General features: G+C 41.3%; 1 protein-coding gene across 1 annotated transcript in view; it reads right to left on the reverse strand.

The window, feature by feature from the left end:
• Positions 1-3,108: 3,108 nt before the first annotated feature.
• plcb3 (phospholipase C, beta 3 (phosphatidylinositol-specific)) overlaps positions 3,109-17,268 on the reverse strand; it is an 80,915-nt gene continuing 66,755 nt past the window's right edge. The window contains 21 exon segments of the mRNA XM_069159280.1: positions 3,109-8,931; positions 9,434-9,520; positions 9,802-9,859; positions 9,988-10,077; positions 10,258-10,334; positions 10,582-10,741; positions 11,306-11,415; positions 11,595-11,704; positions 11,870-11,911; positions 12,732-12,783; positions 12,785-12,868; positions 13,047-13,141; positions 14,439-14,543; positions 14,745-14,844; positions 14,946-15,107; positions 15,213-15,367; positions 15,689-15,813; positions 16,258-16,342; positions 16,638-16,734; positions 16,818-16,891; positions 16,978-17,079. Of these exon segments, the coding sequence (XP_069015381.1) occupies positions 8,620-8,931; positions 9,434-9,520; positions 9,802-9,859; positions 9,988-10,077; positions 10,258-10,334; positions 10,582-10,741; positions 11,306-11,415; positions 11,595-11,704; positions 11,870-11,911; positions 12,732-12,783; positions 12,785-12,868; positions 13,047-13,141; positions 14,439-14,543; positions 14,745-14,844; positions 14,946-15,107; positions 15,213-15,367; positions 15,689-15,813; positions 16,258-16,342; positions 16,638-16,734; positions 16,818-16,891; positions 16,978-17,079 (2,282 nt within the window). The 3' untranslated portion in view covers positions 3,109-8,619.

Below are 17,268 nucleotides of genomic sequence, written 5' to 3' on the forward strand. Positions count from 1 at the left end.
GTGTACTTCTTGTAACTAAGCAAAGTAAAACGCGACACTGACACCGTATCCTCTAGTGGACTGACGGGTGTATTACACACTTTGGCATGTTAGACTGAAAGAAGTGTTGTTGCAAACCCACTCATCTATACAATATATTAACTGGAGTATTACTTTGTTTACGTTTATAAAATAGTAGTTCAAATAATTTAAGAAAATGTTGCCATTAATGCCATTTTAAGAAGACTAGAAAAGAAAAGGCAGAACTAAATGATTATCAGATTACTTGACATTGATATTGATATTGATATATCTTCGGCAAGTGAGAGAGTGAAAGAGGACGTCCAGCGCAGTTCATGGATTCACAAAAGAATAAAAACAAACAACAAGGTCAGCGAAGAGGAAAGAGAGGCAGACAGACCGGGGTGAGAGGATGAGGAGGATAAAGAGACACAGAGAGGGATGGGATAAAAAAAAAAAAAAAAAAAGAAACAGATGCACAGAAGGGATAAAGGGGTTTGAGAGGAAATGAGATCGACGGGGTGAAATGGAGGGATAGGTAGAAGAAAAACAATAAGAGGAGTACTGTTGAATAAGAGGGAAGGAAGAGAAGGAAACAATCCGGAGGAGGAACAGGAAGAATTTTGTGAACAAAGAAGATGGAGAGAAGGAGAAGAAAAAGAAGGAGGGAAGTAGTTGAGAGATGACGACTATTTTCGAGATGTAGAAAGAAAAGAGACGAAGTTGGAGCAGATTTCACAGAGGACACGATTTGTTTATGAGGTTACGGACATTTTGAAATGACGCAGGTTGAAACCAGAATACTTTACAGACTCTGAATAAAATATGCATAATCCCCCCCAAAACCAATTGCCTCCTCGGAGACTCCATTGTGTTGCTGATTACTGTGGATTTGCAGCAGGTAATCAGTGCTGGATTATATTTTTTAGACCAACCTTCCTGACCCCGCCGAGCAGCAGCAGCAGCAGCAGCAGCCAAGGATGAGAGAGGGATGACGGGAAACAAGTGAGAGAAAGTGAGGATAAATCTGCCGCCTCGACTTTACAAGCTGTCGGCTGGAGACAACAGCGGCCGATGGAGTCACCTCCTTTCTCTGCTGAGTAACGTGTACATGAGGCATACTCACCATCTCTTCTCCATTGAGTGCGAGAATGTGTACAAGTGTGCGTGTTTTTTAAGTAAGTCATGCTCATATTGATTTGAGGTCACACACATGTAGTACAACACAGAGGAAGTACCGTATATAGTACAACACACACCGCTGATTCCCTGTAACAGCGCGGCGCTGCTGTGGGCTCCATTATACATAAAACGACTCTTGTTAGGAGACGAGGCTTCGGGGCGGCTCTCTCTCATAATGATACATCAGAGCAATGACTGCCGTTCGTCACGTTGAGTGAGGCGGTGAGAGTAATGACCGACGTTTGTGCTCCTTCAAGACCACCAGGTTATTCATATTCCTCTCAGGCCGTTTCTGGAGCCAAACACTTTCACGCAGTCAGCGACTTTAGGGGAAGACTACTGCTGCCATCTGTTCTGATTGGTGTTATCATGACATTGATATCATTATGAAGGTCAAAAGTCAGGCTGAGCAACACAACACCACTAATGAAGCCTTAATGAACATTAAGGAAGGCTGTGGTTCATGCTTACTCTATTTTCTGTTTCTCTTGCAATCACTGCATTTCAGAGGCAAATATTGGATTTTCACATTCATTTGACAGCTGTAGCTACTGCTCTCTTAGATTTTACCCACACACATACAGATCTGCTTATAAATTATAATCCATTTCTTCAGAATAAAGACCATAATTCAATTTTATCAATATAATCACAACGTAAAGTCATCTCTGGGCACTTAACATAGGGGTCGAGACCAAACAACATTATAGAGAGAAACTCAACAATTCAACAATTCCCACGAGTGACGGTTGGAAGGAAAAACTCCCTTTTAAGAGGTAGAAACCTTCAGAGAGAAACGGGCTCGGAGAGGAGAGAGAAAAGAAGAGCACAGACAACAATTAATGAACACTGGGTAGGTTGGTGGGGTCGCTAACTACAGATCAGAATCGTGCAGCTCCGGAGCCAGAGACACCTGCAGAAAGACAGAGAGGAGGACACATGGACCACAGGAGAGACAGGACACAATGTTAATGACACGCAATAGTGGCATATAAATGCACAATAAAAAAAAGAGCACAGTGCATCATTGGAGTTCAAGCATATAGGCGTATAGCAGCATAACTAAGGGATCATTCAGGATCACCTCCCCCAGCCCAAAATAACTACTGTACTATCTACTTCATGAAATAGTAAAGTTTAGTGTACATGCCTGGTTACTATTTCTGTTCAACTTGTCATGTAATTGTAGCAAATATTTTAAAATCATTGCTTGATAAATCTTATTCCCGCTTAGTCTCTCCTGAGTGTCTTCAAACCGTCAGTGTATTGCATATACATTCAAGTGTGAGAAATAAAAACATACCTTTGATTTGACAGACTCCCCCTGCTGCTCTTATAGATTGTCTCAAGTATGATTAGAAAATGTCATCGGACCAGAGCATTGTCATGATCATGTTACAGGGTTATAGTTATTTCAACTGGTTAGAGTTTAGTTGCACTGGATGGTGTTCAGAGTAAAATTCTTGAACAAAATATTCATTGTGAAACTACCATCTTAAATGATAAAATAGGAAAGATCTAAATAATTTAGTTTGTTTATGCTGTTTGGGGGGACTTTGAACTGATGACGTCAGTGTCTGTAAAACCCTAGTTAAAGCTGGACTTGATATGTTTACATACACTACAGTAATATCGCATATTAGTGTATTAGTAGTGTATTAGGTTTGTGTTCAGTACTTATCAAAGCAGGTTGCTTCGTAGTTCAAAACTAGTCTGTCTACTTGCTTCCAATACTCTGAATTTAATGAAGGCAAAGCTGCCTCAAATTCAATTCTGTAAAATTGAATTAACTCCGAAGCCATTACACAGCAAAAGGTGTTGAATAATAGACACTTTTCATTACAAATGAATGGGAGGTAAGTGCCCCAAAATCTTAGAAAAAAAAAAACATAGACATTCAAAAAAACAGCAGAGGTTAAGAGGGTCTGTAGGAGGAAGTGAGAAGTTTATTACCAAATGTTCAGTCATATACTTTATATTAATTATGAAGGAACAATAAAATATCACATCTGGATCATTGTATAGTATTCCCTTTATATCCGACAATCATATACACTACATACACTATACAGGGTCAAGAAAACGCTACACGTGTCGTTTAATGTCTATCGCATGCGGTCTTTCACTATCTGAAGATTACAAACGCAGCTGCTGCTTTTAATTCATTTAACTAGCGCAAAAGTAAAAGATGGTCTCATTACTGGGTGAATCTGGAGGCAGGGAAATGGGACAGTGAGGCTGAGAGAGGAAGACGAGGAGGAGAGGGAGAAGAAGACAAGACGGCCAGAGGCCTCGGGGCGGGCCTGAGGGAGACCGCTCAACACCAAATGTCTAATAAGAGCAAAGTCGAGGAGTGTTTGCGTGCGCGACGCTCAAGTGAGCGCAGCGTCCGGTGGTGCGCTGCTTGGGTTCGTTCTCGGTGGATGATATCGCGCGTGTCTGTCGAACTGAGGGTTTCCACCGTGAACAGGACAGAAATAACGGAGGTTAAGAGCTCCCGGCTGACGAGAAACAACCCCCGGCTTGCATTCTGGTGGGAAGGAAACTGGCCGACGGCGTTAGCACACCGACTGCGCTTCTCTCGCTTCTCTCGGCGTGCCAAAGCGGCACAGGCCAAAAATCAAAGCATGAATTAAAACAGTGTCAAGGTTAGGAATGGAAGGTATTATTATTATTATCAGTCATTTCGTGAATAATATACAATCGTTTTTTCATATTTAAGGGACTGACTTCTTGGAAGTTTGACCCAATTTGCACAAAATCAGACAACAGCATTGACTCCAGTAACTGTGACCAGCGGATAGGCTCGTTATAGTGCACATGCTAATTAACACGCAGTATGTTGAGAAGCAAATAAACCCAATCCAATTTTTTTTTAAATTTTTTTTTTATAGTCATCTTAAAATTATGTCAAGGAGTCTGTAAGGCTGTATTAGGCACAAAAATAGCAGCAGCATCAGCATGCTAACAAGAACCTTATCTTCAGTAAATTCATTTAACTTGTCAGTATTAAAATACTTACTAATTAGCACTAGACACAATTCAGCTGAGGCTGAAAATGGTCATCCTGACATGCATGCATGGTGCAACATAAAAAGTTAAGACGATTATGACATAAACGTGTGTGTAATATATAATTGTAATTCATCCAAAATCGTTGAAAGTCTCAATCGTTTGGTGGCTCTGCAGAACAGTACTGGATATTTTGTGTGTTTTTACTAACTAGTCAAGAAGTTAAAATAACTAGCCATCCTGTATTAAAGCTGCTGGACTTTTACATATAAATAAACGTCTGAATCACTGAGCTTTTAAATGTACTGTCTGGGTGAGACATCCCCTCTGTAGCTGGATGAATGCACCACAATCTTCTGCCAAAATTTCAACTTAGCCTTATATTGTTAACTTGTAATTGTAACTTGTAATAATTCAAATCAGGTGGTTCCTCTAGATCGGGGATCTTTAACCTTATTTTCTTCTTCTTGATCTACCGTGTAGGTCGTGCTCTAGATTTTCAAAATATTATTCAACTGGATTCATTTCCGACAGTGAAGCCAGTTCATTTAACCAGTTTTACAGCCCAAACAGCAGCAACAGAGCCGACTACACAGAGCCTATGACATACTGTGAGCACGTGTTGCCTGCTTTTTTTTCTTTTTTTTTTACTCTCAGTGCCACAAGGGGGAGACGAATTCAGCACTGCAGCACACATTTCACTTGTCAGGCCAACGTTATGCAGTCTGAGTCACCAGATATATCCATCTGTTGTCAGTCCTCAGGTACGACCAGCCAAACTCACAGTTTGAAGTCATTTTACAATATTCGACTGATTCAAACAAGACATCCTCTTCATCTCCAAGCCTCACAAAGTGAACACATACTCCCTATAGTAGGTACAATAAATGAACATTATTTTGTCAGTTACACATGTAAACTGTCATCTTTTGTCTTTACCGCTCTCGGAAGAAACTGTGTGTTGAACTGTGAAGCCACTGGCTGCTATCTAGAGCCAACAACATGTATTTTCATAGTAGAAGAAGAGTTTACAGGTTAAAAGCCTGAAAAACTTTTGAAATTTGAAGTACTTGTGAATTGTTTGTATTTTCCATACACACACACACATGTATATATAAATATTATTTTACAATTCAATGTATGAGACATTTTTGTCTGATTTTTTTTGTCCTTTCTTACACTTTTGTCACCCGTTACCACTGATAAACTGCACAATACCATCTGTAACTACTGTGGTTGCAGTCATTTCTCTGGAGTTATGCACAAAACCTGAACTTGGGTTTGGAAATGCGACTTTTGCCAATTGATGCATGACTTTGTTAAATATTTAAAGCTCTCCTGAGTTAAAATAATTCCTTTTCACATATGATGTGCTGTTTTTACGTCGAGAAATAAACAAACAAAAGATTTTCTTATTTAAAGTAGTACCAAATAAATCCAAGCTCAAAGTGCAAAGAGCAAAACCTTTTTGTGTCTTGTCATATATTCAAAGTCAACCCTTTTGCTTAGAGCCTTAATGACAATGTAAAAATAAAACTACTGATAATGTACACAACAAGGAAAAACTCATTGGAAAGTGGTTGTATTGAGAAACAAAACGTTTTCACAAACATCAAAAACAGAGTGGTAAAAGTGCATTTAAACATGAAAAGATGTAAAAAGGATGTTTGCTTTCCTCCACAAGAATAAGAAAAACCTCTTGAGTACCCAATGATTACGTATAAATCATATTCAAAAGAACAGATGTTATGAATTTGAATAATAGCCACTTAACTTGGAATGACTCGGACTAAAATGCCCCTAAAAACAGACGGCATGCGAGGAATGTGTCACTATTGAATTATTTCATTTGAGAAGACTGGTGACAGTTTCACCTCCGAGTCCACTTTAAAAAAATGACCGTATGCTTCAGTGACAACCATGAGGAAGCTGAGCAAAAACGCAAACATAGTGTATGCAGTGTGGCACAGAGGTGAACATCTTAAACTGTTACATCATCAAGGCTCAAGAGAAAGTGCTGACTCCTGCACGCGTCACCAATAATTTAAATCAACAAATTCACAACTGTAGTTGGCTTAAAAAATTTAAAAAAAAAAAAACCTTTGTAAGACAAAGTGGAGCTCCATGATGATTTCAGGCACATTAAAATGCTTTTAAAAAAACATGCACCTATAGGGTAAATAATGGGGACATTTTTTTTTTTGTAACTTTTTTAGCAGCCTGATTGGAAACTTTCTTCCACCAGCAAAAAAACTTAAATAACCACAAAATAAAAAGGTTTTAAAATTCCTTTCAAATAGATGATAGTTTACACGAGTGTGGGTGTGTGTGTGTGTGTGAGAGTGGAAGGAGGAGGGGGGGGGGGGGGATCAGACAGACAGGCAGCCAGTGCTCATGTGAGGAGGGAGGTGGGAGAGGACAAGACAGGACTCCTTAAATCTTCCTTTGAGAAAATGAAACCCTCGTTTGTCCCTTCGGCCTTCTTTGACCTCTCTGACCTCCATCTCTCACCAACACTTGTGGTCAGTAGTAAAATTCACATACAACTAAACAGAATTCAAACACACAGTACCATCATTTCACCCCTCAGTGGTCAAGGCAAGAAAAAAAAAAAAAAAAAGCTGTTGTTAAACTGAGAAAAGTAGCACAAAAAAAACCAAAATACAGCAGAAATAGGAAGCTTTGGTATAAACAACAACAGATATTCAACTCAATGTACCGTTGAGGTCGTGCACCACATTCAATATTTGGCTCGAGTGGAGTATCCAACACACCGGGGGAAGGGTGCAGAACATTTTAAAGGGCATATTCAATTCAGTGAGATTGATCGAGTTAAAACCGTTCTTAATTCTATTTACAAAAATGGAACGCGGTGATGGACTTTTGAGGCTTTAGTGAAGGTAAAACAGCAGAAAAAAAAATGAACAATAAACCAATATCGTATCTCAAATACAAGAGAGGCATCCTCTTGGTAATTTAGACCAAAAAAAAGAAGAAAAAGAACAAAAGATAAGTGCAGTTTTTGCCATAGTGCAGCTTTAAGTCAACATTACAGTAGTGTTGCTAATTTAACATGTGATGTCCATCACCAGGCTGCCAAAGAGGCAAACGAACTGCACCAACACGCAGTCTTTCCATTTAGCAGTAAGTATTACTGTCCCGAGAGCAGATGCTCTTCAGGGGATTAACTTCTGGCCACACACACACACACACACAAACAGACACACAGACACACACATCCTTGTAGAGTCCAGTAATCTCTGATATTTAAAAAAATTATTGAGGTTCATCCTCATCGTGTGTGTGTGTGTGTGTGTGTGTGTGTGTGTGTGTGTGTTCAGTTTTTCAAACAGGGAGCAGATTGGATGGGATGAGGATTTAGGGCCTATGTCTGTGCGTTAAAAGTGATTTGGATAGTGAGGGTTCTTTTCACTTCAAGCGTACACACTCACTCTCCTAGTTTCCTGCCAGATGGATTGGAGGTTAAAGGTCCGACAGACTTTATCTGGACCGATGATCCTACAAATCTCGGTGAGACAGGCGTGCGGGTGTACGTCTGTGTGTGCATGCGTGTTTGAGTACAGTACAATAAAATCATCAAACTAAGTGAACAGGGTCTCAAACCACCAATTGAAAAAAAAAAGAACAGAAAGGCAGCAGCGCCGCCTGTTGGTCAGCTGCCCCCAATACAACTAAAAATAGATGTGAAAAAAATCCAAATTCACCCCTCTTTTCCATTCATATTCCCTATCGATTATCATTTCTGGAAAATACTTCAATGACTTTAAACATTTTTACTAAGAAGAGTGGTTTTTGACGTATTTGTAGCACTCACACTTTACAAAGACCATTACAAAGCAATGGCATTGGTCCAGTGTTGCTACAAACAAAATATAAAAAAAACGTTGCAGTGAGAATTAGTTCTTCAGCCAACAGTATGTAAATGTCATGTTACTGTTAGAGTTTTTATGGACAAAGGCAGCCATTTACCATATCTGCTCCTCTCTACACAATTCAAAGCTTTCCAGAAATGTCAAAAAGAAGCTCAAGATGCTACAAACAAAAAGCTTCAGAAAATACGTCGTGAATATGAAGCTTGAGTTGTGGCAGAACAGTAGCAAAGCTCACTGACCACATCAAAAAGAAAAATGGGTTGATATGGCATTAAAAGCAATACACAGATGATAAAATGTAAAAAATTAAAATAAATTTGGTTATGATTCGTATGAAATATTCCAACAAAAGCCGCGATGAGTCATCTGACAAAAAACGCAAACTAAAAAATAATATAGCTCTGTAGACAAGAACAAAACAGTCTGTAATAAAAAAAGGAATAAAATTAGTCAATAATCTATATCATTACTATCCCACATTATAAATCATTATAGACCCCTGTATGTGTTTTCCTTTGTACAAGTCACGATTTTAACTGAATGAAATCTCTGCCTCTGACAGGACGGGAGGGTTGGACGAGGAAGTGGAATCGGCTAGCGAGACGGTGCTATTGTCCATGCTCCTGTTCCAGGTGCTCCGATTGGGCGTCGACGGGTACGAGGGCGTGGAGCAGTTGGAGGGCGAGCCCGAGCCCGAGCTGGAGCTGCTGTGATTGGACACGGCCAAGAGCCGGGTGTCCTTTTGGAGACATTTGTTGTGGATTTCCAACTGAAGGTGCTGGCGGATTTCGTCAGGCAGTCGCTGGTACTCCTCCTCCAGGTCCCGGTGCAACTGAGACCGAAGCTGGAAAAAAAAAAAACATCAGGAATATATGAACAAACGTCCTAGTGTTTGAGTTTAAAAATATGCCTCCTACCACCATTCAACAACAGTTTGTAGTTAATAATAAATAATGGGAGTTATGTGCTCTAACTATATAACAGTGGGTCACATCACTTCCCGCTAAAAATGTGAAGTAAATAAAAGTCATTTTGACATTTCTTACTGCGCACAGATTAAACACAAGAGATAGGTCAGCTTTCGACCTGTTGCTCTGTGTATTTTTAAACAAGTATCTTATTAGCCATGAAGCACAAATAACTGAATTACAGAACGAATAAGTAAATTTAGCTCCAGCTGTAGTTTTAGCGTTAACTCTAGCTATTACTTTAGGTTGAGTGGTGGCGAGCTGTGGCTCTGTTGCTTCAGTTGTTGTCTATTTCTCAGACACAGTAAGTGCTGGTTTTTTTTTTTGGTCCTTTGTAAAGCTAACTGGACCGTGGGGAGTCGATGTGCTTCCGCTCACCAGTGGAAGCTCCTCGTCTATGTGCTGCAGCACCTCGCGCTGCCTCAGCATCAGCTTGTCCTGCCTCCTAGTCTGCGCGTCCTCCAGCTGGAGGACGCAGAGAGGAGAGAAGAAATGAAGGTTTTAGGAGAAGCCAGTTCAAAAAACAAAATAAAAGAGAGAGTATATAATAATGAGGGACGGTCAGAAAAGAAAAGTCAGGGAAAAGAAGATCATGTGAGAGAGGAGTAAAGTTGATGACAATAGCAGAAAAATGTATAAACTAGATAAATGGAGAACCTCAAGGACTGTTGGTGATAAGAGAGGGAGTGTGTGTGTGTGTGTGTGTGTGTGTGTGTGTGTGTGTGTGTGTGTGTGTGTGTGTTTACCCCGCGGATTAAGGCGACAGAGTCTTGAATATGTTTCCTGTTGATCTCATTCAGTTCCCTGGAGAGAGAAATAAAAAGATGAAGAGTAAGTGTGAAACAGAATAAGGCCTGTCCGCCCGCATACCTAATAATCTTCTCACCTTCTGCTCAGACACACAAGTAAAAAAAAAAAGACAAGTTCATTACGTTTCAGCCTTTTCTTTGTCGCGGGTCTTGGCTTCGCTGATGCTGTTCTGTCGTTTCCTGTCCAGGATCTTCTGGAGCTCTTTCTTCTCCCTGCAGACACGGTTACACAGGAACAATATACCCATACGAAAACAAAAAGAAAGTTTCGGGGAGAATTAATTATCCCGCAATCATAACTGAGAGCAGAAAGTCACATTGACAGGTCCTTCTGTCTTTAAAAAAAAAAAAAAAAAAAAACTTGGCGGTGCAAGGTGAAACGTCTACACTTACTTCTCGCACGTGTCCTTGAGCTTCTTCAGCTGAGCTGCTTGGCATTCATGAGTCGTCTCCTTTAACTTCTGGAAGGCCTAAAAACACACCAGAGCAGACGATGACCTGTCAGCGAATCACCGCGCTGATGTACGGAAGTGCCACCAAGTTTCTCCGAGGTCGGTTAGAGATGAATATTTAAGAATTCATAGGAGGGAGAGTGTGACACCGTGAGTGTGCATTAAGATTGGGGGGGTTATTGGGATGACTTTCACTCACACAGTAGGTGAATGTGTGTAGGTGTGTGTGTGTGTGTGTGTGTGTGTGTGTGTGTGTGTGTGTTACCTCCTGCAGGTGTGTATGCTGCTTCTCTCTCTCCAGCGAGTGAAGCTCTTGTCTAACTTTGAGGAGTTCCTGCAGCTGCCATTCCAGGAACTGGTGTTTCTTCTTCTCCAGCTCCTGGTCCAGTGCGGTCAACTCGTGCTGCACCGGCTCGTGCGGCTCACTGAAACACGCGGTGAAGGCTCAGTCAGCTGCAACCGCTGCATCCTCTTGTGTTTAACCGTGAGCTTCTCTCTGCCATCTGCTACTTCTCTTCATCTCAAGACTTCCTGACTGGATTTAACAGTTTCCTACCGCCATCTGTTCTAACAGTCATCTCAATCCTTAAATTATGAATCCGTCCGTATATTTTCCTCCACTATGGGTGCCTTTTTTTTTTTTTTTTTAAATGTGGGATTTTTTTTTACCCCCACCCCCTCCAGACCAGAACAACATGTGTGAAGATACTTGCCCCCATTTTAGGACAGCAGCAACACAACAACACAGGAGCAAAAAAAAAAGCTGAACAAGTCTAAATTTTGGCCACACTGACAACGACAGATAAAATCACAGCCATCAGAGTTTTACACATTTGTTAAATACAGTATTGTAAACATCTGGACTGAACTTCCAGGATCATATTTCATGTCCCACCTACACATCCCCAACCAAAGCTGTTTTAGAGCAGGCTTGTTTTCAGCCTGCTCACATCCCCCCCCAAACCACCCATCCATCAGCCCCTTCTTACTTCTTCCTCATGCTGTGTTTGAGGTGTTTCTCCATCTGACTGCGTCTCCTCTGGGTGTCAGACTGAAGCTGGGTGTTCCGGCCCTTCTGCTCCTTACTCAGATTACACACCTGCACACATTTGTTTCGCAGCACACGAGCAAACGGGAAAGGATTTGTACGTATCGGCTGTAGTGCCAGCGTAGGGGAGTTTTTACATCCGGTGTTGTGCGGAGTTAAAAACATGTAAAGTGAAAAATTCATGACATAAGAACCTCCTGTGAATTTGAGTGTTTCAACTCCGTATTTACCTTCTTTTGGTGTTTCTTGCGCAGGACTTTGAGTTCTTTGCCTTGTTTCTTTAGCAGCTTCATGTAACTCTTCTGCTGCTTCAACTCCTCTATAGAAAGGACCTGGATGTCTGAGACACACACGGACACACACACACACACACACACACACAGCAGGATTTGCATTTGATTTATGTGACTTATAAAAGACATCTTCTACACACATCTCCACGTGACAAACAAAATGATTTCACACATTTCTGCGTGTGGAAATGAACGTGCTGCGATGACCTTACCTGCCAGAACAGTGGCTATGAGGTCCTCCCTCTGAGTTTGTGCTACACACACACACGCGCACACGCACACGCACACGCACACGCAAACATGTGAAATGGATGACGCAAAAATAAAGCAGACACAAACAGCAAAAAGCTTGACAGACACTGTACATTAGCTTGAATGCAAGTTTGACACGTAACTTAATCTTGTATTTAAAACGCTAATATTTGTCATAAGTAGAAGAAATTTGATGAACTCGTAAGATCCTCTTGGATTTCTACAAAACGCAACATTTGAATTGATGAAACGCTGACATTTTGGAGACGCATGAATTTCACGACAGAGAAAAATTGTTGTTTCTTCGACAAGCGCTGCTCTTGGTTTAAACACATTGTAAATAGAGTGCTATTTATTTAGTGAAGACACATAAATGGCCATACTATATCAGCATATAGTACAGCTTCTTGCGATGAGCTTACACAATACTAACACAAACTAGCCCGCTGTGCTGCTAACAAGTACATCAACAGGTAGCATTAGGAGACATTATATAGGGCTAATGCAACATTCAAGTCCAGCTGCACTAAAATATTTTATTTGACCAAAGAGTGGTTAACAACAGTGCATTTCAAGCATCTATGAAAGTTACACAACCTTTCATATAACAAGATCCTAATTCTGGACATAATGACAATAATCTTTTTTTTGGCACAATAAAAATGGCTCTTTAAAAATGTTCAGAAAGATGACCTCTAGTGGCTTAAAAGTGTCTTACTGTCTAGTGATTTGCGGCAACACGTGAGGACATGTGCAGCCAAGTGGGATCTTCAGTCGTCGGTTTTTGTGTCTGTGTATCTAATCATTTGAGGAAGTCTCTACCTGGCGCCGGCAACTTGATGATGTCAGGGGCTTCATCCAGTGAGGAGGGGGGGGGCGGTGTGGCAGGGGGTGGAGAGTCCTGGAGGGACGTCACTCTCTCCCTTGATGTCTCCATCTTTGGGCTGGTTGGGGACATGCTGGATAAAAGTAACACACACAGTTACTGCATTAATACTGACTGAGGGAGGGTGGGGGGGACAGATGACAAAATAAGACTGTGGGGGACGTCTTCATCTGTTGACCTCTCTGCAAAAAGAACAACACCATTTTTTTGTTTTCTTTTTAATTGGTTGCGAATGCACAGACGTGTCTCACCTCACTGTTGTCTTCTATGAGAACAGCCAGCTGTGTCTCTCTCTTGTGCAACTGACTGATGTGCTTAATGGGGTTGGTCAGAGCCTCTGCATACTCTGAGAATATACACACACACACATACGTTTAACAGGTGTCTGACATGATGATAAAAAAAAGACAGTAGAAATGCAAACAGTGGAACATTACAGACTAATATTTACAGGGTCACAAATTCTGGTCTAAACTCAGCTGTTTTATGGTCCAAGCGAAGTCACACATCTTAAAGCAAACTGCACTGACCTGACTAACTTTAATACTGCAAAGAGAAGTTGATTTTCAGTGCGAGACGCAGGCCAGACGTTTCTTCTTTTTTCCACTCTTTGTGGTATGCTAGGCTCTCATCGACTGCTGACTTTATATTTACTGTACAGATGTGAGTGACATCAATGTATTTTCAGAGAAAAAAATAAGTGGATTTCACAACATGACTTTTACACAAACATTCCTTTAGAACTAAGTGTTTCCATTAGCAAACGAGAAGAATTGAATAAAAAAAAAAAATGGATAGATAAAAGTAATGGATAGACTGTTCAAACAGTTAGATTAAAATAATGATAAAAGTTTACTTTTAAAACTAGAATTACCAATTTGTGGATGCATGTGTCCACCAACCACTCAAGTTGCAGTTTACATCCATGTCTGTACAGACTCATGTAATGTATGTAGAAAAGACTTTGACGAAATTCTGCCGACAGAGTTGATTCTGAAAAGTCATTGCCATGACAGCAGACAATGCTTCAAATATGAAGGAACAAATTCTAAAACGTAGATGCTTCACAAACAATCTTCAGTCCAACAACACAGAAGATGTGCACAATCAACACAGTTTCAAAGTGGACTCCGAAGATTAAAGTCACCAACTCGGTATCTGACCAAATGTGAAATATGGTCACAATCTCCCCTACTGGTCCTGAGTTATGGCATTGAATAATGGACAGAAAAGCAGTTTTGCATTATTATGCTGTCCCTGTGAAGTTGACCTTTGACCCTTTGGATAAATTTTGTCATAAAAAGCGAATGAGTTCTTGAGTTACGGACACAAACATGTTTTGTGACCTCGCAGTGACCTTTCATCACCAAATTCTAATCATTTTAATCCCCGAGTCAAAGTCAACGTTTGTGCCAAACTTTAATACATTTTGTGTACCACACAGGAATGGGACAGACGAACGGACAACCCGAAAACATAATCTGGAAAAATTAACCTGGTCACGGCTGTCATCAGCAGTTAATAAAGAAAAAAATATTAGGCTAAAATGTAAACGCAAAGGTATTATTGAAACAGTCGATGTGTTGCTGAAAGGTGGTAAGTAATAAAATGTTAATGAAAATGACTTAATGTCGTGTTCTCACCCTGGTGTTCATTGGGGATGTAGTCCTGAGCCTCCGTGTAGACCAGCAGGGAGGGCAGCAGGAGCGGCTGGTTCAGCTCATTCTTCAGGTTGATGTAGTGGTAGCCTGGAAGGAACAAAACAAATAAATTACCGAGCACAGCCCTTTGGTGCAGGACGGGAAAAGGTGCACCATGAATGATGTCTCCACTAATCATAGACAAACAGTACATCAGGGGAAGAGATGGTTCTTTTTCAGCTCACAGAAAACTAAAGTAAATGCTTAATAGGAGTGTGTTCACAGGGGTGTTTCTGTGTGTGTACTTACCAGGTCTAATGGCCGACACGGGGAGGATCCGGTGTCCAATAAACTTGCCGTTTTCCTCAAACACAGCTATCCTCAGAGAGGCCAGCGTTGGGAGGACCACCTGGAGATAGTTCACGCCATAGACGTTAGAGACTTAAAGTATGGAGAGGAAGCGTGTCAAGAGAGACTTGACAGACCTCTGACGCCTGGTCGGTGAGTTACCTTGTTGAAGACGAACATTTCATCATCCCACACGGGGTCCAGCGAGTTCCCGTTGGATGTTTTGGTTCTGTACTTCCTCTTTGTGTCGGCAGGAAGTCCAAACATGTCCACTTCCACGTACACACCCACCTTCTTATCTGTCAGGAACTGACCTGAGATCACCTGGTGGAGGTTAAGTTGTACACATTTACTATAACAAGTCTTTAAGAAGTCATTTTTCACCACAAAACATGAATCACGCGACCATTGAACTTATTTTGCTCTTACCTTAATTTTGACTGTGTTGGCGACAATCCCGTCCACTATGTTTTCTGTAAAAGGGTCGAAGTGTTTGTCCGTCCTTCTCATGAACTCTGGTTTCAGCAGGTAGCCGCTGCGGCCGTTATACTCAAACACGCCAATGTTCAGCTGCATGGGAAGGTCTTGGCGAGAGAAGCAAGGGAACGGAGAAGAGAGGGAAGATGGAGGGAGAAGGATGAAGACCGAGATGCTTTAACTTGGCTTCCGAGAGTGGTGATGGCAGAGGAGGCGATTTATATCATTATCTATACCATGATATCTACCAGCTTCAGAAGGCCAAAATTATTGTCTTTTATTATTTAGTATTCTACATCATATGGGAGAATTGTACAAATTTAAATGAGCTGTGTATAAAAATACAGACGTAAAAAGACATCAATTCAACTTTATTTCTGAAACCATCTCGTTCTTTGTCTTCGTACGACTCAAACATCAGGACTTACCGAGAGTCTGGAAGTTCAGCGCCACCATCTGGCAGCCAACGTTCCAGAAGAGCTGAGGCATGTAGTTGGAGCTGTCCACCCTCGTTCCTTTCGGGTAGATTCGGCTCAGCTGGTTCTTATTGTACCTGAAGGAGTTCTGTCAAGGATTAACTCTGTCTACAGATGTCGGGTGGCGTGTTCATGTGCAGGGAAGATTTATTATGTTGTAAACAGAGCAGACAAAAATCACTTCTTGACATTTGGTTGAAGGTCGGGACCAACAGTTTCTTCAGCGTTGAACACTTTTCCCTCACACTGTCATTAACTCAGGTAATCTAGTTTAAAGCAATAAATTGACATTTAAAACTCAGTTTATTGCTTTACTGCAGAGAGTGATATGAAAGAATAGTCTGTCAGCCAACAGACTGTTAGCTTAGCTTAGCATAAAGACTAGACAAACAAAAGATCGAAAAGCTGGCCTACCAGCAGCCCACCAAGTAACATATTATTCGCTTGCATTTGGTTTGAGGAAGTCAGTACACCCAGCGAAGAGATATATCAGCACATTAGAGACGAGCTTTTAAGGATACTCAACAAACTCAATCGGGGAGCTCTTCAGGGTGTCCATGCCTTTGGTTTCCACGAACGACGACATCTCAAAATACTTCCTCCTTTCTGGTGGACGGAAACAGAAAAGAAACCGATAAAAGAACTCGGACAGCGGGAAAAAAAAAAATTACAATAACTGACACGGGTCCAGGAATGTATTAGGACGGTCTATGTGCAACAAGAACGATCATTACCGATAAGTAAGTTCACACAGAAAAGCTGTCTGCCTAATGAGCTACACAATAAAGGTGCTTCGAGCCAATGAGGCTTGTCTGCTCCACACACACAGTTTTTCTCTCATTAAGTCGGAGCAACTTCCTGTCTCTGTCTCCCTCTTCTTCATGCACACACGCACACTTACTATTTGCCACCTCGAAGCTCTTGAATTTGACAGGTTCGATGTAGTTGACGAGGGTGGACATCTCCTCGGTGGCGTTCACTTCACTGCTGGCGGTGCCCTGAAGGACACAGATACCACTAATCCATCAGTCGGCCCATCAGCCGCTAACACAGTCCATCAATCCTCCCTGAAGGCTCTTACCTCGTCTGAGTTTGGCTTTTTCAGATCTGTCACCGGTTCGTCCTCTTCCTCGTCCTCGCTTTCTCCTTCACCTCCTGGTGGGACGTAATAAAAACAACTTGAAAATGTAATGAGTGTACAACATGCTGGCACTCATTCATTTTATTATTCTTCAACCCACCGAGGGACTTGCGAGGCTCCGAGTCTTTGACCATCCTCTCTGCAAGCTTCTCCTCCCCATTGGACAGGAGCTGGCTGCCCTCGTTGTCCGTCAGAGGACAGTCTACAAAGACAGCAGCAAACTTTTCAATGGCTTCTTTTGAATAAGGATATAAATGTGCAGTAAAAGGTCCATGACAGCCACACTTCGAACTTGGTCATAACTCTCAGTCTTGTGCCATCATGGCCCCGAGATTATACAACTTTTGTGCCTCCAAACACAACACAAGCTAATTTCATTTTATTATTACAA

The sequence above is a fragment of the Embiotoca jacksoni genome, unplaced genomic scaffold (genome assembly GCF_022577435.1).
Source record: "Embiotoca jacksoni isolate LCO1_2020_lvr unplaced genomic scaffold, fEmbJac1.0.p SCAF_24, whole genome shotgun sequence".
In the NCBI taxonomy this organism is placed as follows: domain Eukaryota; kingdom Metazoa; phylum Chordata; class Actinopteri; family Embiotocidae; genus Embiotoca; species Embiotoca jacksoni.